The 25,429-nt window shown below is 41.2% G+C and overlaps 1 protein-coding gene across 1 annotated transcript in view; it reads right to left on the bottom strand.

Moving 5' to 3' along the window:
- The window catches only part of macrod2 (mono-ADP ribosylhydrolase 2), a 1,232,546-nt gene that overhangs the window by 284,104 nt on the left and 923,013 nt on the right, over positions 1 to 25,429 (bottom strand). Inside the window, exon 7 of the mRNA XM_029640037.2 lies at positions 2,335 to 2,365. Coding sequence (XP_029495897.1) covers positions 2,335 to 2,365 — 31 coding nt within the window. The remainder of the gene's footprint in view (positions 1 to 2,334; positions 2,366 to 25,429) is intronic.

The following is a 25,429-nucleotide window of genomic DNA, read 5'->3' as shown; positions in this document are numbered from 1 at the left end:
AAGGCTGTTCTAAAGCGTTCTCTCTCTCTCAGTGCCAGCAGAAATTAGGCCTCTGCAAGGTCTCTCATACCAGACTGTACTGTACATACTGCAGGTTGAAATCCTTCACCTCGGGTGAGGAATTTCTTGATTATGTCGGTGTTGTGAAGACATTGAGAGGTGTCTGCTACTTAGAAGGAATAATCCGTTTGAACCACAGGTTGGTCGTGTGGCGGGAGCCGCCCATGATTGATGGGAGAACAGGACCAACACTTAATAACCTCTATCATGCCTCGCGACCTCACAACCCTACGGTGGGTGCCAGTTTGTTTATGGGTGGTACGTCCGTCCCTTTTTCCCTCCCTCCCTCCCCCACCCGCATGCCGACACGCTAACCAGTGCGCTGCCCGACCGCTGCAGAATCTCTGCTGGGGCTAATGGGCCGGACTGAGGGATTGGACTGTCAGCACGGAGCCGGGAGTCATTTTTCTTCCTTCCTGCACGGTCGTCTGAGGTAGACGTAGAGGTAGCCCCTGTGCACCCCTGGCGACGCCCTACCCCATGCTCTCCCAATCATCTGTCAGCGGTGACGGAGCCTGCTGGAATAAGGGGGCGTGAGGGAGGAGAAGGAGGGTGTCAATTAGCCTTAGCCGTCCTGACAAACCTGTTTTTCCTCTCCACCACCACTGAGGCAGCAGCCACTGAGGCCCTGGACAACTCGGTCCCTCGTTCCTCTCTGTCACTTTGTGGGGGCTGTGGATTTGTTTCGCTGTAAATGGGTCACACACAGACACTCCATTACAATGCGTGTCTCAGTGTGTCTCAGTGTGTCTCAGTGTGTATGTGAGGGGACCAAGTGAGAGGAAGAGTTAGAGAAAGAAAAGAAAGAGTCCTTTGCACCTTTCATGAGAAAACATACAAAGAGAACTTGACCTTAATCATACTATCAAATGTAAACAAATACAGTAAGCCTAGATCCATCAGTAAACATGCCAACATCTGATCAGTTAGTAGAACTGGGTTCCTGAGTGGAGCAGCATTCTAAGGCACTGCATCTCAGTACTAGAGGCGTCACTACAGACACCCCGGTTCAAATCCAGACAGTATCACGACCGGCCGTGATTGGGGGTCCCATAGGGAGGTGCACAATTGGCTCAGTGTCGTCCGGGTTTGGTCGGTGTAGGCCGTCATTGTAAATAAGAATTTGTTCTTAACTGACTTGCCTAGTAAAATAAAGGTTAAATGAAAATAGAAAGAGAATAAGTAAATAGTACTGGGGGAGGGATTACATTACATCATCATACTGTACTGCTCTGAAGCCTCCTCCTCTACCCCCTCTCTCTCACAAACCTCCTCCTCTACCCTCCTCTCTCACAAACCTCCTCCTCTACCCCTCTCTTTCACAAACCTCCTCCTCTACCCCCCTCTATCACAAACCTCCTCCTCTACCCCTCTCTCTCACAAACCTCCTCCTCTACCCCCTCTCTCTCACAAACCTCCTCCTCCATCCCTCTCTCTCACAAACCTCCTCCTCTACCCCCTCTCTCTCACAAACCTCCTCCTCTACCCCCTCTCTCTTACAAACCTCCTACTCTACCCCTCTCTCTTACAAACCTCCTCCTCTACCCCTCTCTCTCACAAACCTCTTCCCCTACCCCTCTCTCTCACCATCCTCCTCCCTCTCCATCCCTCTCTCTCACAAACCGCCTCTTCTACTCCTCTCTCTCACAAACCCCCTTTCTCCATCCATCTCTCTCACAAACCTCCTCCTCTACCCCCTCTCTCACAAAACTCCTCCTCTACCCCTTCTCTCTCACAAACCTCCTTCTCTACCCCCTCTCTCACAAACCTCCTCCTCTACCCCTCTCTCTCACAAACTTCCTTCTGTACCCTTCCATTCCTCTCTCTCACAAACCTCCTCCGCTAGGAATGGAGTGGTGTGGTGTGACAGACCGTCATTGGCAGAAGACTGCGGAGACACACAGTCACGAGCAATTATGTGGAATGAAACGTCATACAAAGAGGATAGTTTTGAATGGATAATAAGAATGATCGGAAATAGTAGGTTAGAGTGAAAATGTACGACACATCACATCCAAGATATACAGTAACACACAGATCTAAAATAACAAGCCTTACCGTAGATTCCTGTGGATATACAGTAACACACAGATCTAAAATAACAAGCCTTACCGTAGATTCCTGTGGATATACAGTAACACACAGATCTAAAATAACAAGCCTTACCGTAGATTCCTGTGGATATACAGTAACACACAGATCTAAAATAACAAGCCTTACCGTAGATTCCTGTGGATATACAGTAACACACAGATCTAAAATAACAAGCCTTACCGTAGATTCCTGTGGATATACATGGGAAGGCCTGTGGAAAGAAAGAGAGAGATGACGGTCAGTGCATGTTCACATTATAAAATGTACATTGTAAAATGCCAAGTACGCAAAGGTATTGGTAATTTTCCATCTCTCTAGCATAGGGATAGAGAAAGTTAAGCCAGCAGGTAGTAAAATAAAACGTGTCAGTTTCTATTATTCACTGACTGTCTTTAATATTGCTCTCAATTGGTGGCCTTTGAAACCATTCTACTCTGTGCTCCTTTTCATTTCCTACTAAGTACAGCACGAACATAACAACCCGAATCTGTATCCCAAATGGCACCATATTCCCTTTATATAGTGCACTACTTTAGACCAGAGCCCTACGGGCTCTGATAATAAGTAGAACACCATATAAGGAACAGGGTACCATTTTGGAAGCAGACACTAACATACCTTACATGTGATTTATAAAAAACAAGTTATGATGAAATCCACCACAGGCATGTAGTGATTCCAATAATACTGCATGGCACTATTCTATATAATACACTCCTAATGTGAAATGTTCCAGGGACATTATCTTGCAGAATATTACAGTATACTTGAATAGGGTTACCCAAACTAGGCGGCGCGACCCCATGTGTGGTCGTCTGATTTGAAAATGGGTTTGCGAGAGAACATGTGCGTTTGATTTTTAGAGCCGGGGTTATGTCAGTAACCTCCGGTAGTTGTGAGATGAGGTTGTAATAAACAATCCAACAATTATGTCACGATCTTTTGAATGGTTTAATAAGCTACAAAAACCCCATCATTGAAAGATAAGTCTCTCAGGTATACGTACGCACACTACATGACCAAAAGTATGTGGACACCTGCTCGTCGAACATCTCATTCCAAAATCATGGGCATTAATATGGAATTTGTCCCCCCCTTCGCTGACATAACAGCTTCCACTCTTCTGGAAAGGCTTTCCACTAGATGTTGGAACATTGCTGCGGGGACATGCTTCCATTCAGCCACAAGAGCATTAGTGAGATCGGGCACTGATATTGGGTAATTAGGCATGGCTAGCAGTCGGTGTTCCAATTCATCCCAAAGTTGTACGATGGGTTTGAGGTCAGGGCTCTGTACAGGCCAGCCAAGTCTAGAATGTTATTGTATGCTGTAGTATCAAGACTTACCCTACACTGAAATTAAAGGGCCTAGCCTGAAACATAAAAAACATCCCCAGACCAGCATTCCTCCTTAAATGCATTCGGACAGGTAGAGTTCTCCTGGCATCTACCAAACCCAGATTCGTCCGTCGGACTGCCAGATGGTGAAGCGTGATTCATCGCTCCAGAGAAAGCGTTTCCACTACTCCAGAGACCAATGGCGGCGATTGCATGGCTGTGTGCTTGATTTTATACACCTGTCAGCCAAAGGTGTGCATGAAATAGCCGAATCCACTAATTCAAAGGGGTGTTCACATACACACATAAACAGCCCTTTTTCAGGACCCTGTCTTTCAAAGATACTTTGTAAAATTCCAAATAACTTAACAGATCTTCATTGTAAAGGGTGTAAACACTGTTTCCCATGCTTGTTCAATGAACCATAAAAAATTAACGAACATGCACCTGTGGAACGGTCGTTAAGACACTAACAGCTTACAGACAGCAGGCAATTAAGGTCACAGTTATGAAAACTTAGGACACCAAAGATGCCTTTATACTGACTCTGAAAAACACCAAAATAAAGATGCCCAGGGTCCCTGCTCATCTGCGTGAACGTGCCTTAGGCATGCTGCAAGGAGGCATGAGGACTGCAGATGTGGCCAGGGAAATAAATTGCGATGTCCGTACTGTGAGATGCCTAAAACAGCGCTACAGGAAGAAAGGACGGACAGCTGATGGTCCTCGCAGTGGCAGACCATGTGTAACAACACCTGCACAGGATCGGTACATCCGAACATCACACCTGCCGGACAGGTACAGGATGGCAACAACAACTGCTTGAGTTACACCAGGAACGCACAATCCCTCCATCTGTGCTCAGACTGTCCGCAATAGGCTGAGAGAGGCTGGACTGAGGGCTTGTAGGCCTGTTGTAAGGCAGGTCCTCACCAGACATCACCGGAAACAACATCGCCTATGGGCACAAACCCACCGTCGGTGGACCAGACAGGAATAGCAAAAAGTGCTCTTCACTGGCGAGTCGCGGTTTTGTTTCACCAGGGGTGATGGTCGGATTCGCGTTTATCATCGAAGGAATGAGCTTTACACAGAGGCCTGTACTCTGGAGCGGGATCGATTTGGAGGTGGAGGGTCCGGGACAGTCTGGGACAGTGTGTCACAGCATCATCGGACGGAGCTTGTTGTCATTGCAGGCAATCTCAACGCTGTGCGTTACAGGGAAGACATCCTCCTCCCTCGTGTGGTACCCTTCCTGCAGGCTCATCCTGACATGATTCTCCAGCATGACAATGACACCAGCCATACTGCTCATTCTGTGCATGATTTGCTGCAAGACAGGAATGTCAGTGTTCTGCCATGGCCAGCGAAGAGCCCGGATCTCAATCCCATTGAGCACGTCTGGGACCTGTTGGATCGGAGGGTGAGGGCCAGGGCCATTTCCGCCCAGAAATGTCCGGGAACTTGAAGGTGCCTTGGTGGAAGAGTGGGGTAACATCTCACAGCAAGAACTGGCAAATCTGGTGCAGTCCATGAGGAGGAGATGCACTGCAGTACTTAATGAAGCTGATGGCCACATTTGATTTTGATTTTCTTTCTTTTGATTTTGAACCCCCCTTTGTTCAGGGCCACATTATTCCATTTCTGTTAGTCACGTCTGTGGAACTTGTTCAGTTTATGTCTCAGTTGTTGAAACTTGTTATGTTCATACAAATATTTACACATGTTCAGTTTGCTGAAAATAAACATAGTTGACAGTGAGAGGACGTTTCTTTTTTGCTGAGTTTAGATGTAGTGTATGTACTGTTTCCCGCTACTATGACCACAAGCCATTAGAACAGAGTGGTGTTAAATCACACAGGGGGGTAAAGAACATCATCAAGGGGAAAATAATGAGGGAAAATAATGAAGGAAAATATATTTCAAAAACATATGTCTATATATATTTACAAAAAAATATATGGGGGATTGGAAATGATGCAGACAATTACATTGATGGAAGCAACAATCTATGTGCAGTATTAAAGCTGATCCACCCCATAAAAAAATCTAATCATTGTCTACACAGAAGATCATAAAAAATGATTGCCTGATGTTCTTCTGAACTTCCCAATACCTTTCTGATGCATTTCAATCACTTCAATCACCATACTGGCTTCAGATTGAAGTACTGTCAAAAGTACTGCCAGACTGATTTGTAGTAGACTGTCATAGCCCAAATTAAAAAAGTTAACATTGGCTATTGATTACATAACTTTCACATGGTGGTGTTGCGAAAAACTTTTGATATCAAAATGGGTTCGCGGGCCAAAGAAAGTATGTTTAGTTACTTTGCATAAAGTTAGTTTCAGAGCTACTGAAAAGCAATAGACAACTTAATGCACACACACCCATGCAAGTTTTCACCCACACACATCTACTTATAAAGCACACCAGACATTGACATATTCAAAAAAGGCTGTCACAATATTGGACTAATTAATGTTGTGTGATTAAATTGAAGCCATATTGCGGCGAGACAGCGGATGTGGCCACACACACAACCACATACACACAGACTAGCTAGCAGGGACTTGTCCTAAGGGGAACAGTAGATCAGCACTATGGTGGATCCAAAGGTACATCTCTCTGCATAGTAATTATACTCATGAATATCATAATGAAAAAATGAATCAGATTGATCTGTCCCGGGAGCCAGAGCTCTCTCTCTCGTACACACACACACACACACACACACACACACACACCCAACAGCCCACCCAACAGCCCACCCACCCACCAGCCTGTATTTCTGTCTGTCTGTCTACCTATATATCCACCGAATATCAGATTGAGTTTCCACTCATTGACGTTCCAGGATGTTACCACAAGGACTGGACGTTACCACAAGGACTGGACGTTACCACGAGGATTGGACGTTACCACAAGGACTGGACGTTACCACAAGGACTGGATGTTACCACGAGGACTGGACGTTACCACGAGGACTGGACGTTACCACAAGGACTGGACTTTACCACGAGGACTGGACGTTACCACGAGGACTGGACTTTACCACGAGGACTGGATTTGACCACGAGGACTGGACTTTACCACGAGGACTGGACGTTATCACACTCTCTGTCTCTCTCTCTCTCTCTCTCTGGCTCTCTTTCTGTCTCTGTCTCTCTCTTTCTCTCTTTCTGTCTCTCTCTCTTTCTCTCTCTCTCTCTCTGGCTCTCTGTCTCCCTTTCTGTCTTTCTGTCTCTCTGTCTCTCTCTTTCTGTCTCTCTGTCTCTCTCTTTCTGTCTCTCTGTCTCTCTCTCTGTCTTTCTCTCTAAACAACAGGTGTAGACTAACAGTGAAATGCCTACTTATGGGCCCTTCCCAATAGAAAAATAGGGAAATAATAACAGGAGGAATAAATACACAATGAGTAACGATAACTAGGCGATATACATGAGGTTACCAGTACCGAGTCGATGTTCAAAGGGATAGATAATAAACAGTAGCAACAGCAGCATATGTGATGAGGCAAAACAGTTAGTGCAAAAAAGACCAATGCAGATAGTCCGGGTTACTAATGGTTAACTATATCACTAACTATTTAGCAATCTTATGGCTTGGGGGTAAAAGCTGTTCAGGGTCCTATTGGTTCCAGACTTGGTGCATCGGTACCGCTTGCCATGCGGTAGCAGAGACTATGACTTGGGTGGGTGGAGTCTTTGATGCAGTCAGACAACATGCTCTCAAGGGTGCAGCTGTAGAACTTTTTGAGGATCTGAGGGTCCATCCCGAATCTTTTCAGCCTCCTGAGGGGGAAGAGGCGTTGTCGTGCCCTCTTCACGACTGTGATGTAGACACCAAGGAACTTGAAGCTCTCAACCTGCTCCACTACAGCCCCGTCGATGTGGATGGGGGCGTGCTCGGCCTTCCGTTTCCTGTTGTCCACGATCAGCTCCTTTTTTCTTGCTGACGTTATTGGATTGGAGCATAACTGATATTTATGACTGTTCTTTTCTAAAAGATTATACAAAGTATCCAGTACTTTGCTACAGTAGACATATTATTCAAACATGGCTTTACAGCTGAAAATAGATTCAGTACTCTTTACTTCTCACTCTCTCTCTCTTTCTCTCTCGCTCTCTCTCTCTCTCTCTCGCTCTCTCTCTCTCGCTTACCCTCCCTCTCTCTCTCTCTCTCTCTCTCTCTCTCTCTCTCTCTCTCTCTCTCTCTCGCTCTCTCTCTCTCGCTTTCCCTCTCGCTTTCCCTCTCTCTCTCTCTCTCTCGTTCTCTCGCTTTCCCTTTTCCTCCCTCCCTCCCTCCACTTCTGTGGCCAAGTACATTATGATCTATAGAGCCTTCTGTATGTCTTCCCCATTCCACATTCATCTTATAAAGTATATTAATACATTTAATAAACAGTAAAGAGAAAATATTTTTTCAAAAGCTCCCATTTGTCTTTAAAAGCAGCTGAATACGTGCTTTACTTCTTACATTCATCAACAGGCGTGGCCACTATACAGTAATATAATAGAATGACAAATGGATTAGGGCAATTTCACCACAATTTACAGAACACAGTGAGATTAATATAGAGCTCTAGAAGAGTAGTAAGAATTCATCAAAGAATAACACCTATTGTAAGTGCTGAAATCACTCTGTGTAAGAACTTAGTTGGCCTAAATAAATCACTCTGTGTTGGAACTTAATTGGCCTAAATAAATCAATCTGTGAAGAGCTAAATTGGTCTAACTAACAACTTGTGTTGTTTGTCAAGCTGACCCTGTGAATATGACAGATAATAAGTAAGCGTTAGAAACACCTATTAAAAATCAAAGTCTGCCAGTGTTGGTTGCACAGACACAAAGAATAAAAGTTGACCCACCCAGTGAACGGCATGAAGATGTATTTAGCAATGTTTAAGCTGATTCGCCTTATTTTGATTATGTTTCAGAATATCCAATGTGTGAGTCTGGGTGCATTAAAAACAAAGTCTGCCAGAAAGAAGGTTGCACAGACACAACATCAAACACATAAAACTTAGAGCAGGGATGAGATTTCAAATGACAACTTTAATTTCAGTGAGAAGAGAATGTCAGAGCCTCTCATTATGGATGTAAACAAAGAAGAGATTGGATTCATGCTTCCTGATTTGGCTGTTCAACACAATACACTGTTGCCTGGTCCCAGATCTGTTCATATTTGGAGTGACATATTTGGATGTTAAACACAAGATACTATAGTCAGGTACCAGATCTGTTGATATTTGGTGTGACAATGACCTTTTATAAATCCTTATCTAATTTCACTGGTTAAACAATGAGTCTCCCTGAGCTTTCTTTGATTAGCACAGATGATGAGTTATCTAGTCTATCTAGCTATCTAGTCCCAAGTCTGTTTGTGCTCTATATACACTGGGTATACCAAACATTAGGAACACATTCCTAATAGGAGTTGCACCCCCCCTCTTTTTACCCTCAAAAGAGACTCAATTTGTTGGGGCCTGGACTCTACAAGGTTTGAAAAGCGTTCCACAGGGATGCTGGCCCATGTTGACTCCACAGTTGTGTGAAGTTTGCTGGATGTCCTTTGGGTGGTGGACCGCTCTTGATACACTGGGAAACTGTTGAGCGTGAAAAACCCAGCAGCGTTGCAGTTCTTGACACAAACCGGTGCGTCTGGCACCTACTACCATACCCTGTTCAAAGACACTTAAATATTTTGTCTTGCCCATTCACCCTCAGAATGGCACAATCCATGTCTCAATTGTCTCAAGGCTTAAAAATCCTTCTTTAACCTGTCTCCTCCCCTTCATCTAGACTGATTGAAGTTGATTTAACTGGTGACATCAATAAGGGATCATAGCTTTCACCTGGATTCACCTGGTCAGTCTTAATGTTTTGTATCCTCAGTGTATATAGCCAACTCCCATGTTCTTTCGGCATTACGATGACTATAGGAGTTGGCAAGCCTCAAAATATATCTCGGACCATCGGGCCATTGGGGTTTGTATGGCTTGTATAGCTTCTGTCTGGATTTCAACCTCATCTCCTTTATTTTCTGGCTTTTGTGAAACTGTCTCTGTTTTTATCCAGTGGTAGTAGTGCATTACTTTACTAGTGCATTAATATATTGTGCATTACTTTACTGGTCATTAGTAAATAGTGCATTACTTTACTAGTCATTAATAAATAGTGCATTACTTTACTAGTCATTAATAAATAGTGCATTACTTTACTAGTGCATTAATAAATAGTGCATTACGTTACTAGTGCATTAATAAATAGTGTATTACTTTACTAGTGCATTAATAAATAGTGCATTACGTTACTAGTGCATTAATATATAGTGTATTACTTTACTAGTGCATTAATAAATAGTGCATTACTTTACTAGTGCATTAATAAATAGTGCATTACTTTACTAGTGCATTAATAAATAGTGCATTACTTTACTAGTGCATTAATAAATAGTGTATTACTTTACTAGTGCATTAATAAATAGTGCATTACTTTACTAGTGCATTAATAAATAGTGCATTACTTTACTAGTGCATTAATACATAGTGCATTACGTTACTAGTGCATTAATAAATAGTGCATTACTTTACTAGTCATTAATAAATAGTGCATTATGTTACTAGTGCATTAATAAATAGTGCATTACTTTACTAGTGCATTAATAAATAGTGCATTACTTTACTAGTGCATTAATAAATAGTGCATTACTTTACTAGTGCATTAATAAATAGTGCATTACAAGGGCTGCCCAATGGGACCTGGTCAAAAGTAGTGCACTACACATAGGGAATATGGTTCCATTTGGGACGCAACTTTGCTATTGTTATTTCTCAGGCTGTAGTTCTGTGTGTCATGGTGGATATTTCTTCAGAGGTTACCCACTGGGCACAGGCGTCAGTTCAACGTCTAGTTTTGATTTACATTTGGTTGTGTTGTCAACTAACGTGAATTCAACGTTAAATCAACAAAACATTCACTGATTCAATGTCGCCACATTTTTTGTTGTTGCAATGGTGGAAACAACGTGGATTCAACCAGTTTTTCCTAGTGGGTGATGTGATTTAAATCTTTACAGAAACCGTTGACCTTTACCAGACGAGAGTCTCCGTCTGACACAAACAGACAGATGATGAATGGAAAATAAAAGCACAACCATTTTTAGTTACTCTCCCCTGTTTAGACCTGGTCCCAGATCTGTTTGTGCTGTATTGTCGTCATGGCATGACAACGACCATAAGAGTTGGCTTTACAGAACAAACAGATCACTGAGCATGTTGTTGGTAGGCAAACTGACTTGGTATTAAAGACTGATTTAGTTTCCGGCACGAAGGACCATGAAAAAAACGTCACCTAGACATGAGTGGACTCTGAATAATGAGATGGCAGTTTAGACTAAAGACAAGATAACATGTCTGTGTTGGTACAATCTCAGACAAAACCATGTCTAAAAACAGCAAGAATCAGTAACTACTGCAATCACTCATCTGGAATCCACTTGATCCTTAACCTAGTTTAACCACAGTAAATCTGTCGCTTTCCAGCTCTTCTCTGGATTCATTCTGCATTACACTTTTGAGACATTCATAAAAAAGGACTTAAGGCTCCTCCCGCCATCAGGAATCCATTTGATATTTTTACGGAGTATCATATCATATCGAGTGTCTGATGGAAAAAATCTTCATCTTCAGTCAAGATGAGCAGCAATCGGCAGGCCCTTGGTCTCAATTCTTCAGAGTAAATTGAAGTGGGCTGACTGATCATGCTGATCTAGAGTCAGAAGTCATCCCAAACGGCATGCTATATAGTGCTCTGATCAAAAGTAATGCACTACATATCTAATAGGCTGCCATTTGGGACCCAGATTCAATCATTATTATCCTCTGCCTGCTAAAAGGACTGAAGTGTCAATCTCTGAAGTTGAACTTCAGCTCGGCTAACATCATCGGAAACCTTGACACATCCGCAGGAAGGGAAACGTACTCGACACTCACTCACTCACTCACTCACTCACTCACTCACTCACTCACACACACACACACACACACACACACACACACACACACACACACACACACACACACACACACACACACACACACACACACACACACACACACGCTCATGACCAATGGTGATGACACAGTATCAGCATAATGAATTACACCTCATTTTGTTAGTTGTCTGTCTGATCCATTAAAGAGTATTGATCTCTCTCAGGTTGAAGAGTGAGGAGAGAATGCATTAGGTAATCACTTTTACGGGACGTTGTAAAGTGCCCCTGGTCTCACACACTGACACCTCTGTGAATGTGTCACAAATGGCACCCTACTACCTATATATAGTGCACTACTTTTGACCAAAGCCCATAGGGTTCTTGTCAAAAGTACTGCACTAGAAAGGGAATCGGTTGCTATTTAGGAAGCAACCTGTGACATATGCAGTCACTTCCTACTTACCGGCTCAAAGCCCTGCTTACTGCCAGAAGGGAGGGGAAATAAAAACATAATAAAAATATGTCAGAAAGACGAGTTGCTTGGAGGCTTGATTCACGTCTGGCACAAGGCTTTTATTTTACCCATAAATCAGTCAACGGATGCAGTCAAATATTGTAGTAGAAAATGTATGAATCTGGAGTGCAGCTCTGAGTATTAACAACCTCACTGGTGATCAATACCCTGTAAACATCTTGAGGCTTAGCTGCTATTTTCCAAAATGACAAACATTGTTACCATCTATTCTCAAAAAAGGAACCTTTATGAAAAGAAGAACATTTGTTGTTAGATTTTTAAGTCGACAAGTTATTTGGTGAGCCATTGAGAAAGCAGCAAGCCCAGTAAGCACCATACTATACATTCACTGTTCAGTACATACAGTACAATCACAGACTGAGCATTTAGCTACACCTGCAATAACATTTGCTAAATATGTGTACGTGACCAATCAAATTGGATTTGATTTGATCATCAGTGTTGAGTTCCTTTCCATGTTTACATTCAACTAGAGCTGTACTTGAGGTCATTTGTGCCTCAGTTGGCAGAGCAATGCCACAGGTTGTGGGTTTGATTTCCGCTGGGGATACCCATACATACAATTGATAAAACCCTCTTCTAAATGGCATTTATTATTATCGGTCCTGCTTTAAACAAAGTGAAACTTATAAACTGGATATGTCACACAGTTATGACACTATTATTTCCCATATTGTATTGTGTGTTATTATATTATGTGTTATTATATTGTGTGTTATTATATTGTGTGTTATTATATTGTGTGTTATTGTATTGTGTGTTATTGTATTGTGTGTTATTATATTGTGTGTTATTATATTGTGTGTTATTGTATTGTGTGTTATTATATTGTGTGTTATTATATTGTGTGTTATTGTATTGTGTGTTATTATATTATGTGTTATTATATTGTGTGTTATTATATTGTGTGTTATTATATTGTGTGTTATTATATTGTGTGTTATTATATTGTGTGTTATTGTATTGTGTGTTATTGTATTGTGTGTTATTATATTGTATGTTATTATATTGTGTGTTATTATATTGTGTGTTATTATATTGTGTGTTATTGTATTGTGTGTTATTGTATTGTGTGTTATTATATTGTGTGTTATTATATTGTATGTTATTATATTGTGTGTTATTATATTGTGTGTTATTATATTGTGTTATTATATTGTGTGTTATTATATTGTGTTATTATATTGTGTGTTATTGTATTGTGTGTTATTATATTGTGTTATTATATTGTGTGTTATTGTATTGTGTGTTATTATATTGTATGTTATTATATTGTGTGTTATTATATTGTGCGTTATTTATTGTGTGTTATTGTATTGTATGTTATTATATTGTGTGTTAAAGAACACCCCGCTAAAGCCAAAGAACACTCCGTAATGTTCACAACTACATATACTTTGAACACGCGAAAAGTGGGAGGTGTGGTCAAGAAACACTGGCATATTTTATCATCGGACCCAGTTTTGCCGGCTGAATTTAAAAATCCACCACTTATTGTGTATAGGAGAGGTTGCAATTTACGCGATAAATTGGTTCATGCCAACTGCCAGCCACAAAAGAAAATCAGCCAGGCCCTTTTACGCCCTCTACCAAATGGTAGCTATAAATGCAGAGGATGTGCACAGTGCAACAATATGATGAAGTGTGAATATTTCTGCCACCCACATACAGGAAAACGGTTCCAAATAAATGACATTATTACGTGTTCCATCACCCATGTTATTTACATTATTAAATGTCCATGTGGGCTCTGTTATATAGGTAAAACCTCCCGCTCTCTCAAACAGAGAATTAGTGAACATAAAAGTTAAATCAGGAGAAACGACAGGGATTATCCAGTCGCAGTACATTTCAATGACCTGAAGCATGACATTTTCACCTTTAGATTTTGTGGTATAGAGAAAGTTAAGATATCAGACAGGGGAGGTGACATTAATAATACTAGAAGGGAATGTTTTGGGATTTTCACCCTCCAGACATTATTTCCTAAAGGACTGAATGATGAAATGCCTATGTATGTTATTAGCTATTAGGGTTGCACTCTGATATCTCTATGGCTGTAGCTATTAGGGTTGCACTCTGATATCTCTATGGCTGTAGCTATTAGGGTTGCACTCTGATATCTCTATGGCTGTAGCTATTAGGGTTGCACTCTGATATCTCTATGGCTGTAGCTATTAGGGTTGCACTCTGATATCTCTATGGCTGTAGCTATTAGGGTTGCACTCTGATATCTCTATGGCTGTAGCTATTAGGGTTGCACTCTGATATCTCTATGGCTGTAGCTATTAGGGTTGCACTCTGATATCTCTATGGCTGTAGCTATTAGGGTTGCACTCTGATATCTCTATGGCTGTAGCTATTAGAGTTGCACTCTGATATCTCTATGGCTGTAGCTATTAGGGTTGCACTCTGATATCTCTATGGCTGTAGCTATTAGTCTGGCTTTTTTATGGCGGTTTTGGAGCAGTGGCTTCTTCCTTTGCTGTCGATATAGGACTTGTTTTACTGTGGATAGAGATACTTTTGTGCCTGTTTCCTCCAGCATCTTCACAAGGTCCTTTGCTGTTGTTCTGGGATTGATTTGCACTTTTCTCACCAAAGTACGTTCATCTCTAGGAGACAGAACACATCTCTTTCCTGAGCGGTATGACGGCTGCGTGGTCCCATGGTGTTCATACTTGCGTACCATTGTTTGTACAGATGAAAGAGGTACCTTCAGGTGTTTGGAAACTGCTCCCAAGGATGAAACAGACTTGTGGAGTTTTTTTCTGAGGTCTTGGTTGATTTCTTTTGATTTTGCCATGATGTCAAGCAAAGAGGCACTGAGTTTGAAGGTAGGCCTTGAAATGCATCCACAGGTACATCTCCAATTGACTCAAATGATGTCAATTAGCCTATCAGAAGCTTCTAAAGAGATGACATCATTTTCTGGAATTTAAACAAGCTGTTTAAAGGCACAGTTAACTTAGTGTATGTAAACTTCTGACCCACTGGAATTATAAGTGAAATAATCTGTCTGTTGGAAAAATTACTTGTGTCATGCACAAAGTAGATGTCCTAACCGACTTGCCAAAACTAGTTTGTTAAACAAGACATTTGTGGAGTGGTTGAAAAACAAGTTTTAATGACTCCAACCTAAGTGTATGTAAACTTCCGACTTCAACTGTATGTTCCTACATCTAGTGGAAAGCCATCCCAGACGAGTGGAGGCTGTTATTGCAGCAAAGGGGGGACCAACTCCATATTAACGCCTATGATTTTGGAATGAGATTTCGACGAGCAGGTGTCCACGTAGTGTATTTCTATGGCTGTTGCAATCTTTGGAGACAGGGCTCTTAGATGGGTGGATGGGTTTCCATAGCATTCGTTGCTGAAGTATTACGTTATTCCTTTAGATGACATATCACTCGTAGAAGAGCAAAGTTCAATTATTGTTCTCTCACGGCTGTGCGGCTAGCTTGTAGAAATAACCTATTACAAGTATATTTGAAACCCACCCGAGAACAGAGGCCATTTGTCTAACACAAGAAAATACAAGCAGCAAGCCTACGCTTCATGTAGGTTAGCATTCTGCTTCATTAAGTCTGACACAGTCAGGCCACCACTATAATGAACTTCATGGCATCAAGTACACTATTTATGACTTATGATCTCTAGTTCAGGTTATTATTATTTTCTGGTGCGTGTGTGTGTGTGTGTGTGTGTGTTGGCTGGGTTGTTTGCTCAGAAAGTGTGGGTTTTGAATTGGTCACCAGGGAAATGATTCTATCGGTGTATGGTCTATTACACGCACACACACGCACACACTGTAATATACAACACTGCTTTAAAGTAGAGCACCTCTTCTTTCCCTTCCAACAAAATGTGCAACGGCATACAGTACACTGTGGTTGCATCCCAAATGCCACCCTATTCCCTATATAATGCACTTTTGACCAGGGCCCATAGCACTATCTAGCGAAGATGGGTTTTGGGTTGCAGACAGTATATAATAAACCGTCAAAAGGGAATGGTTTGTTATAGATTTTAAACCACTAATGTATGCTTCACCAATTTTGTCACTCATGAATAATTCAAAAGTTAGCTATGAAATTGCAATTGATTATTTTGAATCTTGTGAATCAGTTGATTAAAGCAAAATCCAAGGGGGATAGATACTGCTCTTTTTTTACTTTCCTGTTTACGAACAATTATGATCATCCATTTATCAACACAGCAAATTTTAGCTTCGTTTCATGGTCTTCTTCTTTAAATAAGAATTATTTCTAAGAATGTCTTGTTGTCTGTAATTATATAGTATATTTTCTAAGTCAGGCCCTCAAGTATTTTTTTCCCGCAAACTTTCCAAAGTTAGGATTTTAGTTTTTGGTACAAATAGACCGTAAAATCACCAACAATTCAGCAACAATTTGTTTGATTTAGGAAATCTGTTTACAAGGTTTTTTATATTTGATTTATTTCACCTTTATTTAACCAGGTAAGCTAGTTGAGAACAAGTTCTCTTTTACAACTGCGACCTGGCCAAGATAAAGCAAATGTAACAGTATAACTTTAGACCGTCCCCTTGCCCATACCCGGGCGCGAACCAGGGACCCTCTGCACACATCAACAACAGTCACCCACGAAGCATCGTTACCCATCGCTCCACAAAAGCCGCGGCCCTTGCAGAGCAAGGGGAACCACTACTTCAAGGTCTCAGAGCAATTGACGTCACCGATTGAAACGCTATTTAGCGCGCACCACCGCTAACTATGCTAACCGTTTCACATCCGTTACACAAAGCAGTGCGACACGAACAACAACACAGAGTTACACATGGAATAAACAAGCATACAGTCAATAACACAACATAAAAAAAGAAAGTCTTTATACAGTGTGTGCAAATGGCGTGAGGAGGTAAGGCAATAAATAGGCCATAGTAGCAAGTAATTACAATTTAGCAAATTAGCACTGAGGTGATAGATGTGCAGATGGTGATGTGCAAGTAGAAATACTGGTGTGCAAAAGAGCAGAAAAGTAAATAAAAACAATATGGGGATGAGGTAGGTAGATTGGGTGGGCTATTTACAGATGGGCTATGTACAGCTGCAGAGATCGGTTAGCTGCTCAGATTGCTGATGTTTAAAGTTATTGAGGGAAGTATAAGTCCCGGTTGGCTTTGGGGATGACCAGTGACATATACCTGCAGGTGCGCGTGCTATGGGTGGGTGTTGTTATCGTGACCAGTGAGCTGAGATACGGCGGAGCTTCCCCTAGCATAGACTTATAGATGACCTGGAGCCAGTGGTTCTGGGGACGAATATGTAGAGAGGGCCAGCCGACAAGAGCATACAGGTCGCAGTGGTGGGTGGTATAAGGGCCTTTGGTGACAAAACAGATGGCACTGTGATAGACTGCATCCAGTTTGCTGAGTAGGGTATTGGAAGCTATTTTGTAAATGACATCGCAGAAGTTGAGGATCGGTAGGATAGTCAGTTTTACGAGGGTATGTTTGGCGGTGAGAGTGAAAGAGGCTTTGTTGCGAAATAGGAAGCTGATTCTATATTTAATTTTAGATTGGAGATGTTTAATATGTGTCTGAAAGGAGAGTTTACAGTCTAGCCAGACACCTAGGTATTTGTAGTTGTCCACATATTCTAAGTCAGAACCGTATTCCCACAAATAAAAAAAGAGTCATATGTGATCGTGTCTCAACGTAATCAAGGTATGAAATTATTTATATTTTCAAATATAATATATAATATATATAATATATAATACATATAATATATAATATATAATTATAAATATATAATTATTTATATTTTCAAATACATCTCTTCTTGAGCTTAGTTGTTGTTAATTTGCAGTGTACAAATTATTATAATATTTTCCGCTCCCTGACCATTTTCTCAGAAGAAAAATGGGCCAGCGGCTGCATCTAGGCACTGTGTTAGACTGTTCCTAATTGTTCTACGAATATTGATCCAGTATTCTAATCTTGTTCATAAGTTGTACGTATTGTTGTGTTCTAAGTGTATTGAATTCATGTTTGTGTTTCTAATGTCTTATTTTAAGAACCTGCATTCTTTCTTGACCATATACACAGCAAATGGGCCAGTGTTGACTTTTCAGTGTAACATTTCAAGTGATTTCAAGATTTAGGAGTGAAATTGAAATTAACACTCAGTGGTGTAAAATAACCCCCTGTGTTGGTGTTAATAACTAGTTATTGTTTTACATTGTGGAGAGTAAAAAAGTCCCTCAAAACTACACCCATCATTATCATATTTCCCAGCATGCTCTAGTGCAGGTTGTTTTTTTAGGATTGTTTTTAATATCTGTGATTTTGTATGTACATTTATTGATATATTAATATTATGGTACACAAAGATAAATAACATACATTTTTCTAAACTAATCCAATCAGTTAGTTAGATTTATTGCAACTGTTACAGAAATGGTTGCTCCTGTTTACATGGTTTAGGTAGTGTTTTTTTTGTCTCTTAACCCTGAAAATCATTCTGAATATAGGTTGTGGGTGAATAAAAATTCAAACTAACTCAGGCTGGATTCCAAATGGAATTACACATCACTTTGCGAGCCAGCATAATGTGACTTGCAGGCCTGATGTGGCCTGTAAACCAGGAGTTTCCTAACGCCACTTTGTTAGGATAAATCTAGGCCATCAAACTAGGCCAATATGATATATGTTCTGTACCATCATAGTTTTTAATGATAACATTAGCCCAGAACCTGACTTGGTGAAGGCCAGAGGCCTAAAAGGAAAGATTTCAACAACCATGTCTGTCACTAGCAAATACCGGCATGGGTGATAGTTAACTCTTCAATTTACTCAAAAAGAAATGGCACCGTGGGAAGTATGCAAATTAGGCTTTACACCAAATTAGGCTTTACACCATTATTGTAAAACTACAGGTGTTCATTTCTTGCACTGAGAAAGTGTAACAGCGCCAGTGCCAACACTAAGCAAAGTGAGTCCAGTGTTATGTTTTACACTGTTGTGTTGCATATTATTCTGCAGTAGAGCTATGTAAACACCACAATCGAGTTCCTTTGAACACTATAAGCATAACCTGACTGGCGCAGTGGTCTAAGGCACTACATCGCCGCACTAACTGTGTCACTAGAGATCCTGGTTCGTGACTAGGAGACCTATGGGGCAGTGCACGATTGGCCCAGTGTCGTCCAGGTTAGGGGAGAGTTTGGCCGGCAGGGATGTTCCTGTCCCATCACGCACGAGCGACTCCTGTGGTGGGATGGGTGCAATGCACGCTGGCACGGTCGCCAGGTGTACGGTGTTTCTTCTGACACATTGCTGCTTCTGGATTAAGTGGTTGTGGTTTGGCTGGGCTGTGTTTCGGAAGACACACGGCTCTCGACCTTCGCCTCTCCCAAGTCCAGACTGTAACTACCAATTGGATACCATGAAAAAAGGGGTAAAAAATACAACAACATGTAAAATGGGGATCACTGCAACAGAGTTACATCTTTAAAGCTTCTTTCAAAAGTGTTATTTTAACACCAGTTCAGTGGGACTCATATGTTCACTGAGAATAGTGTACATTTTACACTGTCAGAGTTAAATGTACACCATTGATTTTGCTGTTCATTGTTCCTGTGTGGTTCCTCTCTCTGAGGACATAGTGGCCTCCTGTAGTTCTCAGTCATTAGTTACCCTGCTGGAGATGACACAGTAAAGATGACTTCTAGGCCTGTAGTGTATGCAACTACACCACTATCATGCTGTACCTGTCAGCTGCATGCACACACACACATTGCTACCATGCACGCAGTGACTTGCACAGTGGGTTTGTATGGCCCAGTTGGTAGGAGTGTGGCACTAGCAACGCCAAGGTTGTGGGTTCAATTCCCACAGGGACTACATACTAATTCCAAACACACACAGCCATTGGACAGGGAACACACAGCACCGGTCTGCCCAGTAGCTGTGTAATTCTCAGGTGACTGCTGTGTGGATCTATCCCCCAGTACAAAGACACACTGAACTCCATCCTCCAGGGGTGCAGCCTGTCCCAGTAGCCTGAGTAAATAGGACTTGACCCTGGGTCCAATGATCTGGGTTCTCTCTGTGGGAAACTGTGAAACACTTGCTGCTAGTTGGTTTCTATTTCTGTTGATCTTCTCTAATTCACATCTGTCTTCCTGCTTTAGAGCTGCGTCCCAAATGGCATCCCTTTCCCTACATAGTGCACTACTTTCGATAAGGCTCTGGTAAATAGTAGTGCACTATATATGGGACACATTTTATGAATAATTATTATATGATTCCAGGCTTGGGATCTTTTTGTCAGTTAACACTCACTGGGGAGTTCACTGAGGCAGTAAATCAGCACATTACACTTCATGATCTCTCTCTCTTTCTTTCTCTCTACTGTCATTCTCTCTCTCTCTCTCTCTCTCTCTCTCCTCTCCCTCTCTCTCTCGCCCTCTCTCTCTCTCTCTCTCTCTCTCTCTCTCTCTCTCTCTCCCTCTCTCTCTCTCTCTATCATACTTAATTTCACAACACAGATGACACATCTGACATTCGCTTTCCTTTCATCCAACCGCCCAGCATCAGCCCCAGCCTCACAGCCCCAGCCTCACATCTCACACCAGCGATAACCCCAGTGTCTGATGTCGTTCAAATGATGACATAGAGAATGCAGAGGAATCTATCTTTATCAGATTTCACAGTGTTTTGTTTCAGGAAGGAAGCAAAGAAGGAAGGAAGGAAGGAAGGAAGGAAGGAAGGAAGGGAGGAAGGAAGGGAAGGAAGGAAGGAAGGAAGGAAGGAAGGAAGGAAGGAAGGAAGGAAGGAAGGAAGGAAGGAAGGAAGGAAGGAAGGAAGGAAGGAAGGAAGGAAGGAAGGAAGGAAGGAAGGAGAAACAGAGAGAGAGAGAGAGAGAGAGAGAGAGAGAGAGAGAGAGAGAGAGAGAGAGAGAAGAGAGAGATGCAAGGGGGATAGGGAGGGAGGGAATCTCATATATAAAGAAATACATTGAAACAAACAATTCTGAAAAACAACATGCAATAGAGCATTCTGGGAAATATAATGATGAGTGTTTTCCTCTACACAGAGTAACAATGACACAATCACACTCAACTCTACTGCTCAACCCATTCCTGCAATAAAAGTACCAATTTGCCCTCTATTCGCCTCATGGGCGGAATGTTATTCATATTTATAATAATTTCATCATTAATAAACTTTATTTTTTTTATGTGTGTTTCTATGTCACACGGTTTTGTTATATTTCCGTCTTCTGTGATGTATATAAAGTGTAATACTGGGCTGCAAACTCAACATTGAATACAACTCTATATCTGACATGGTTCAGGTGTCTTCTGTGTGTGAGGTGTATACTTTTGTTTCAAAGTAGATTTGTTTAAGATGACCAAGAAACACCCTGTGTGACCCTGATTTTGCCCCCTGTTACGTTAATGTACTCCTGAATCAACACTATACATGTTACACTGAAAACATGAAACCTAGGTAAAACTGGCCTATATGCAGTGTGCCATACAATATACTGCTCTGCTGGTTCACTCATATTCCCTTCTATTCTCCTACTCTATGCTCAATATAACATTCATTTGAATGACAGAAATCCTGGTCTGATAGATGTATACCCTGAAGGAAATGATTCCTCCTCTTCCTCAATACATCCTAAGGTATATCAGTACTGTATATGTACAATGATTAATGGAGTACCAGATACATGCACAGATATTCCCATATAAGTACAGTTGAAAACATTCTCACATCTATCTTTTTAAACTTATCACAGTACTCAAACTCCTAATGTTAAAGTTTAAACACTGAGGTAAACATTAACGTTCAGACTCTATTTAAAATCAAGAAAAATAAATACAATAAAAAGCTTCTTCAGATTCAGCATTCTATGTCGAATCCTTCATGACTTCCAAATAATCATCATGTAACTTTTTCTTCCAAATCGGTTCTTAGGATGTTAAAGGTTTTAGATAGAACCCTTTGCCTTACAAAGAACCCTTGTCTTCCAAAAAGGGGTTCTTCAAATGAAAATGGCTCTTGGAAGAAGCCTATCCATTTGCAAAAATGTAGAAATAAAACTGTTTTCACTTTGTCATTATGGGGTATTGTGTGTAGATTGCTGAGGGAACAAAAAAAAATTACATTTTTTTTTAAATGTTGTAACGTAACAAAATGTGGAAAAAGTCAAGTGGTCTGAATACTTCCCAAAGGCAATGTATGCCATTTAGCAGACTATTTTATCCAAAGAGACTTTCAGAGATGCGTGCACCCATTTTGTTGGAGGCCCAGGGAATCGAACCCACAATCTTTGCAATCTTTGCAAGCGCCATGCACTACCAACTGAGGACAGACACAGTAGAGTGCAGCAGCCCGAGGGTAAGAGAGAGTAATAGCGAGAGTAATAGCAAGACAGAGGCATCTAATTGACCTGGTTGTTGGTTCAATAGAGATGACTGCCGCACCATGACCACCACGACCACAGCTAACCAACCATATCTCAATCGTGACCAGCTGACCACTCATCTCTGAGCAGCTACTGTACCAATCCACCACCTCTGATTAAACCACTATGACCACAGCTATATGGCTGAGCAACCAAACCCACCCCAGTCAGTACACTATTACCCTTATAAGACTACTGACTTGAGCTGAACTGAGCTTAGCTGAGCCATGTCAAGCTGTACTGCAGCCTGGTTGCATGGACCAGAACAATGGGAAAGGAAACGATGCTAGCCAGCGAAGTACATCATTAGGGTCAGCAAAAAAGTGTGAAAAGGGTATAGTGTCCACTCAGTCCTCTCTGACGCCAATTTGCTGGTAGTGCACTTTTATTTGGTATTTGTTTACACACAAGGAATAAAGCATTTGTCTTGGTTATCTACTTATCTGCTATTTTGTACTGAAAGCTATATATTTTCCAAAAAATAACACTTATAGAAGAGTATCTAAGAAAAGTTTCTTCACAGACAGGCACTTTCCTGCTCTGATAGATGTATACCCTGAAGGAAATGATTCCTCCTCTTCCTCAATACATCCTAATCTCCTAGAGAGGTCAGTCGTTGACACTTGTTGAATTTCACTGTGGTGGGAGGGATACATAAAGAAAGGCACAAAATAATAAGTCTATGAAAGAGGGGCCAAATATATACAGTGCATTCAGAAAATATTCAGACCTTGACTTTTTCCACATTTTGTTACATTACAGACGTATTCTAAAATGGATTTCATTGCTTTTTCCCCTCATCAATCTTCATACAATACCCCATAATGGAAAAGCATTTACATAAGTATCCAGACCCTTTACTCAGTACTTTTGCCGATTACAGCCTTGAGCTTTCTTGGGTATGACGCTACAAGCTTGGCACACCTGTATTTGGGGAGTTTCTCCCATTCTTCTCTGCAGATCTTCTCAAGCTCTGTCAGATTGGATGTGGAGCGTCGCTGCACAGCTATTTCCAGGTCTCTCCAGAGATGTTTGATCGGGTTCATGTCCGGGCTCTGGCTGGGCCACTCAAGGACATTCAGAGACTTGTCCCGAAGCCCCTCCTGAGTTGTCTTGGCTGTGTGCTTGGGGAGTTGTCCTGTTTGAAGGTGAACCTTTACCCCAGACTGAGGTTCTGAGTGCTATGGAGCAGGTTTTCCTCAAGGATCTCTTTGTACTTTTCTCCGATCATCTTTCCCTCAATCCTGACTAGTCTCCTAGTCCCTGCCGCTGAAAAACATCCCCACAGCATGATGCTGCCACCACCATGATTCACCCTAGGGATGGTGCCATGAGGTCGAAGAAATTGTCCATAGAGTTCCGAGACACGATTGTGTGGAGTCACAGATCTGGAGAAGGGTACCAAAACATTTCTGCAGCATTGGAGGTCCCCAAGAACACAGTGGCCTCCATAATTCTTAAATGGAAGAAACAGGTGTTTCTGTTTCTGTTGAAATGTTGAAATATCTAAAAACCTGTTTTCGCTTTGTCATTATGGGGTATTGTGTGTAGATTGATGATTTTTATTTATTTAATCTATTTTAGAATAAAGCTGTAACGTAACCAAATGTGGAAAAAGTTAAGGGGTCTGAATACTTTCCCAATGCACTGTACATATAGCCATATAGCCATCTCATATTTATGAGACCACACTCAGCAGGAACTGGTATTAGTAGACCACTGACCACTGAGGAAGAGATACAAGTAAAAACATGTATTTTATTTTATACAACGGGTGGTTTGGAATTCCCATTCTTAGAGTCTATCCTGCCCATGATATACTAGACAACATACACATGACCAGTACGTTCATAAAAAGTGCCATTGTTTATGTTGTTACCTAGGAACTACTTCTAACACTACTACTACTGATCCACTGTCTTATCTGCCCAGCCATGGAATTTATAAACTTGATCTCTACTCTAAAAATCAGATCAGGGATCATCAACTAGAGTTTTTATTGAGCAGATGGTCGTGGGGCCGGACAACAATTACAAATTATTTGAAGACAGGAAATTGACCACAAGAAGCCCAAACAGAAATATTTGACTAAAACATAATAATTTTGAACCTTGCCTACATTTGTATAGAATCACGTGTCTCTCTGTTATGCGTGGGAAGACGTGGGAACCGATTTACAAAATGTAAATAACTTGTAGCTGATTTCCTGGTGTTTTTACAGTCTGTTATGTCCCAAATATATATATAAATAACTTAATAAAATATTTTCTCAGAAAACCACCGCAAATAAAACCACCACAGGCGATATTCGGCCCTCGGGCTCTAGTTGGGGAACCCTAATCTAGACATTATTGCTGACATCTCCACTGTGTCCCATAATAATGAACGTGTCCAAAGTTGGGACAAGACAGCAGCTTTTTTCAGCCAGTTGAAATCATGAATGAGCATCATTTTTATGGATACTGTATATACAAAGAAATGTCAATAGAAAACAGGTGAAATGAAATGAAGCTAGTTTGTTGTCTTTCCAGCTTCAGGCTGAAGTGATTGTTTTAGCTGTGTGTAGCTGGCTAGCTAGCAAGGAGGGAAGAGCCTCCAATTTGTAAGTCGCTCTGGATAAGAGCGTCTGCTAAATGACTTAAATGTAAATGTAAATAGCAAACATTTTTCTTTGCCATAGCAACCTGCAACGTTTTGGAACTATCAACCACTTGACAACTAGTGTTAGTGAATGTAGCTTTGCGGTTTGTTGAAAAATGTATGGTTTGAGAAATAATATTTATTTTTAATGCTGGTAACTCGTTGTATAAAAGCAAAAATAGACTTGAGTCCATGTGTTATGATATACAGTATGTATCATGCCTGTGGTGGTCTATGGCTATGATATATGGCCTCTCCTGTTTTATTGCTTAATTACATCATGTCCTGGGGACACAGCTATAGCC

This window comes from Oncorhynchus nerka, linkage group LG28 (assembly GCF_034236695.1).
Source record: "Oncorhynchus nerka isolate Pitt River linkage group LG28, Oner_Uvic_2.0, whole genome shotgun sequence".
NCBI classification, from domain to species: Eukaryota; Metazoa; Chordata; class Actinopteri; order Salmoniformes; family Salmonidae; genus Oncorhynchus; species Oncorhynchus nerka.
The sequence above is the reverse complement of the archived record's forward strand: the minus strand, read 5'-3'. Positions and strand labels throughout refer to the sequence as shown.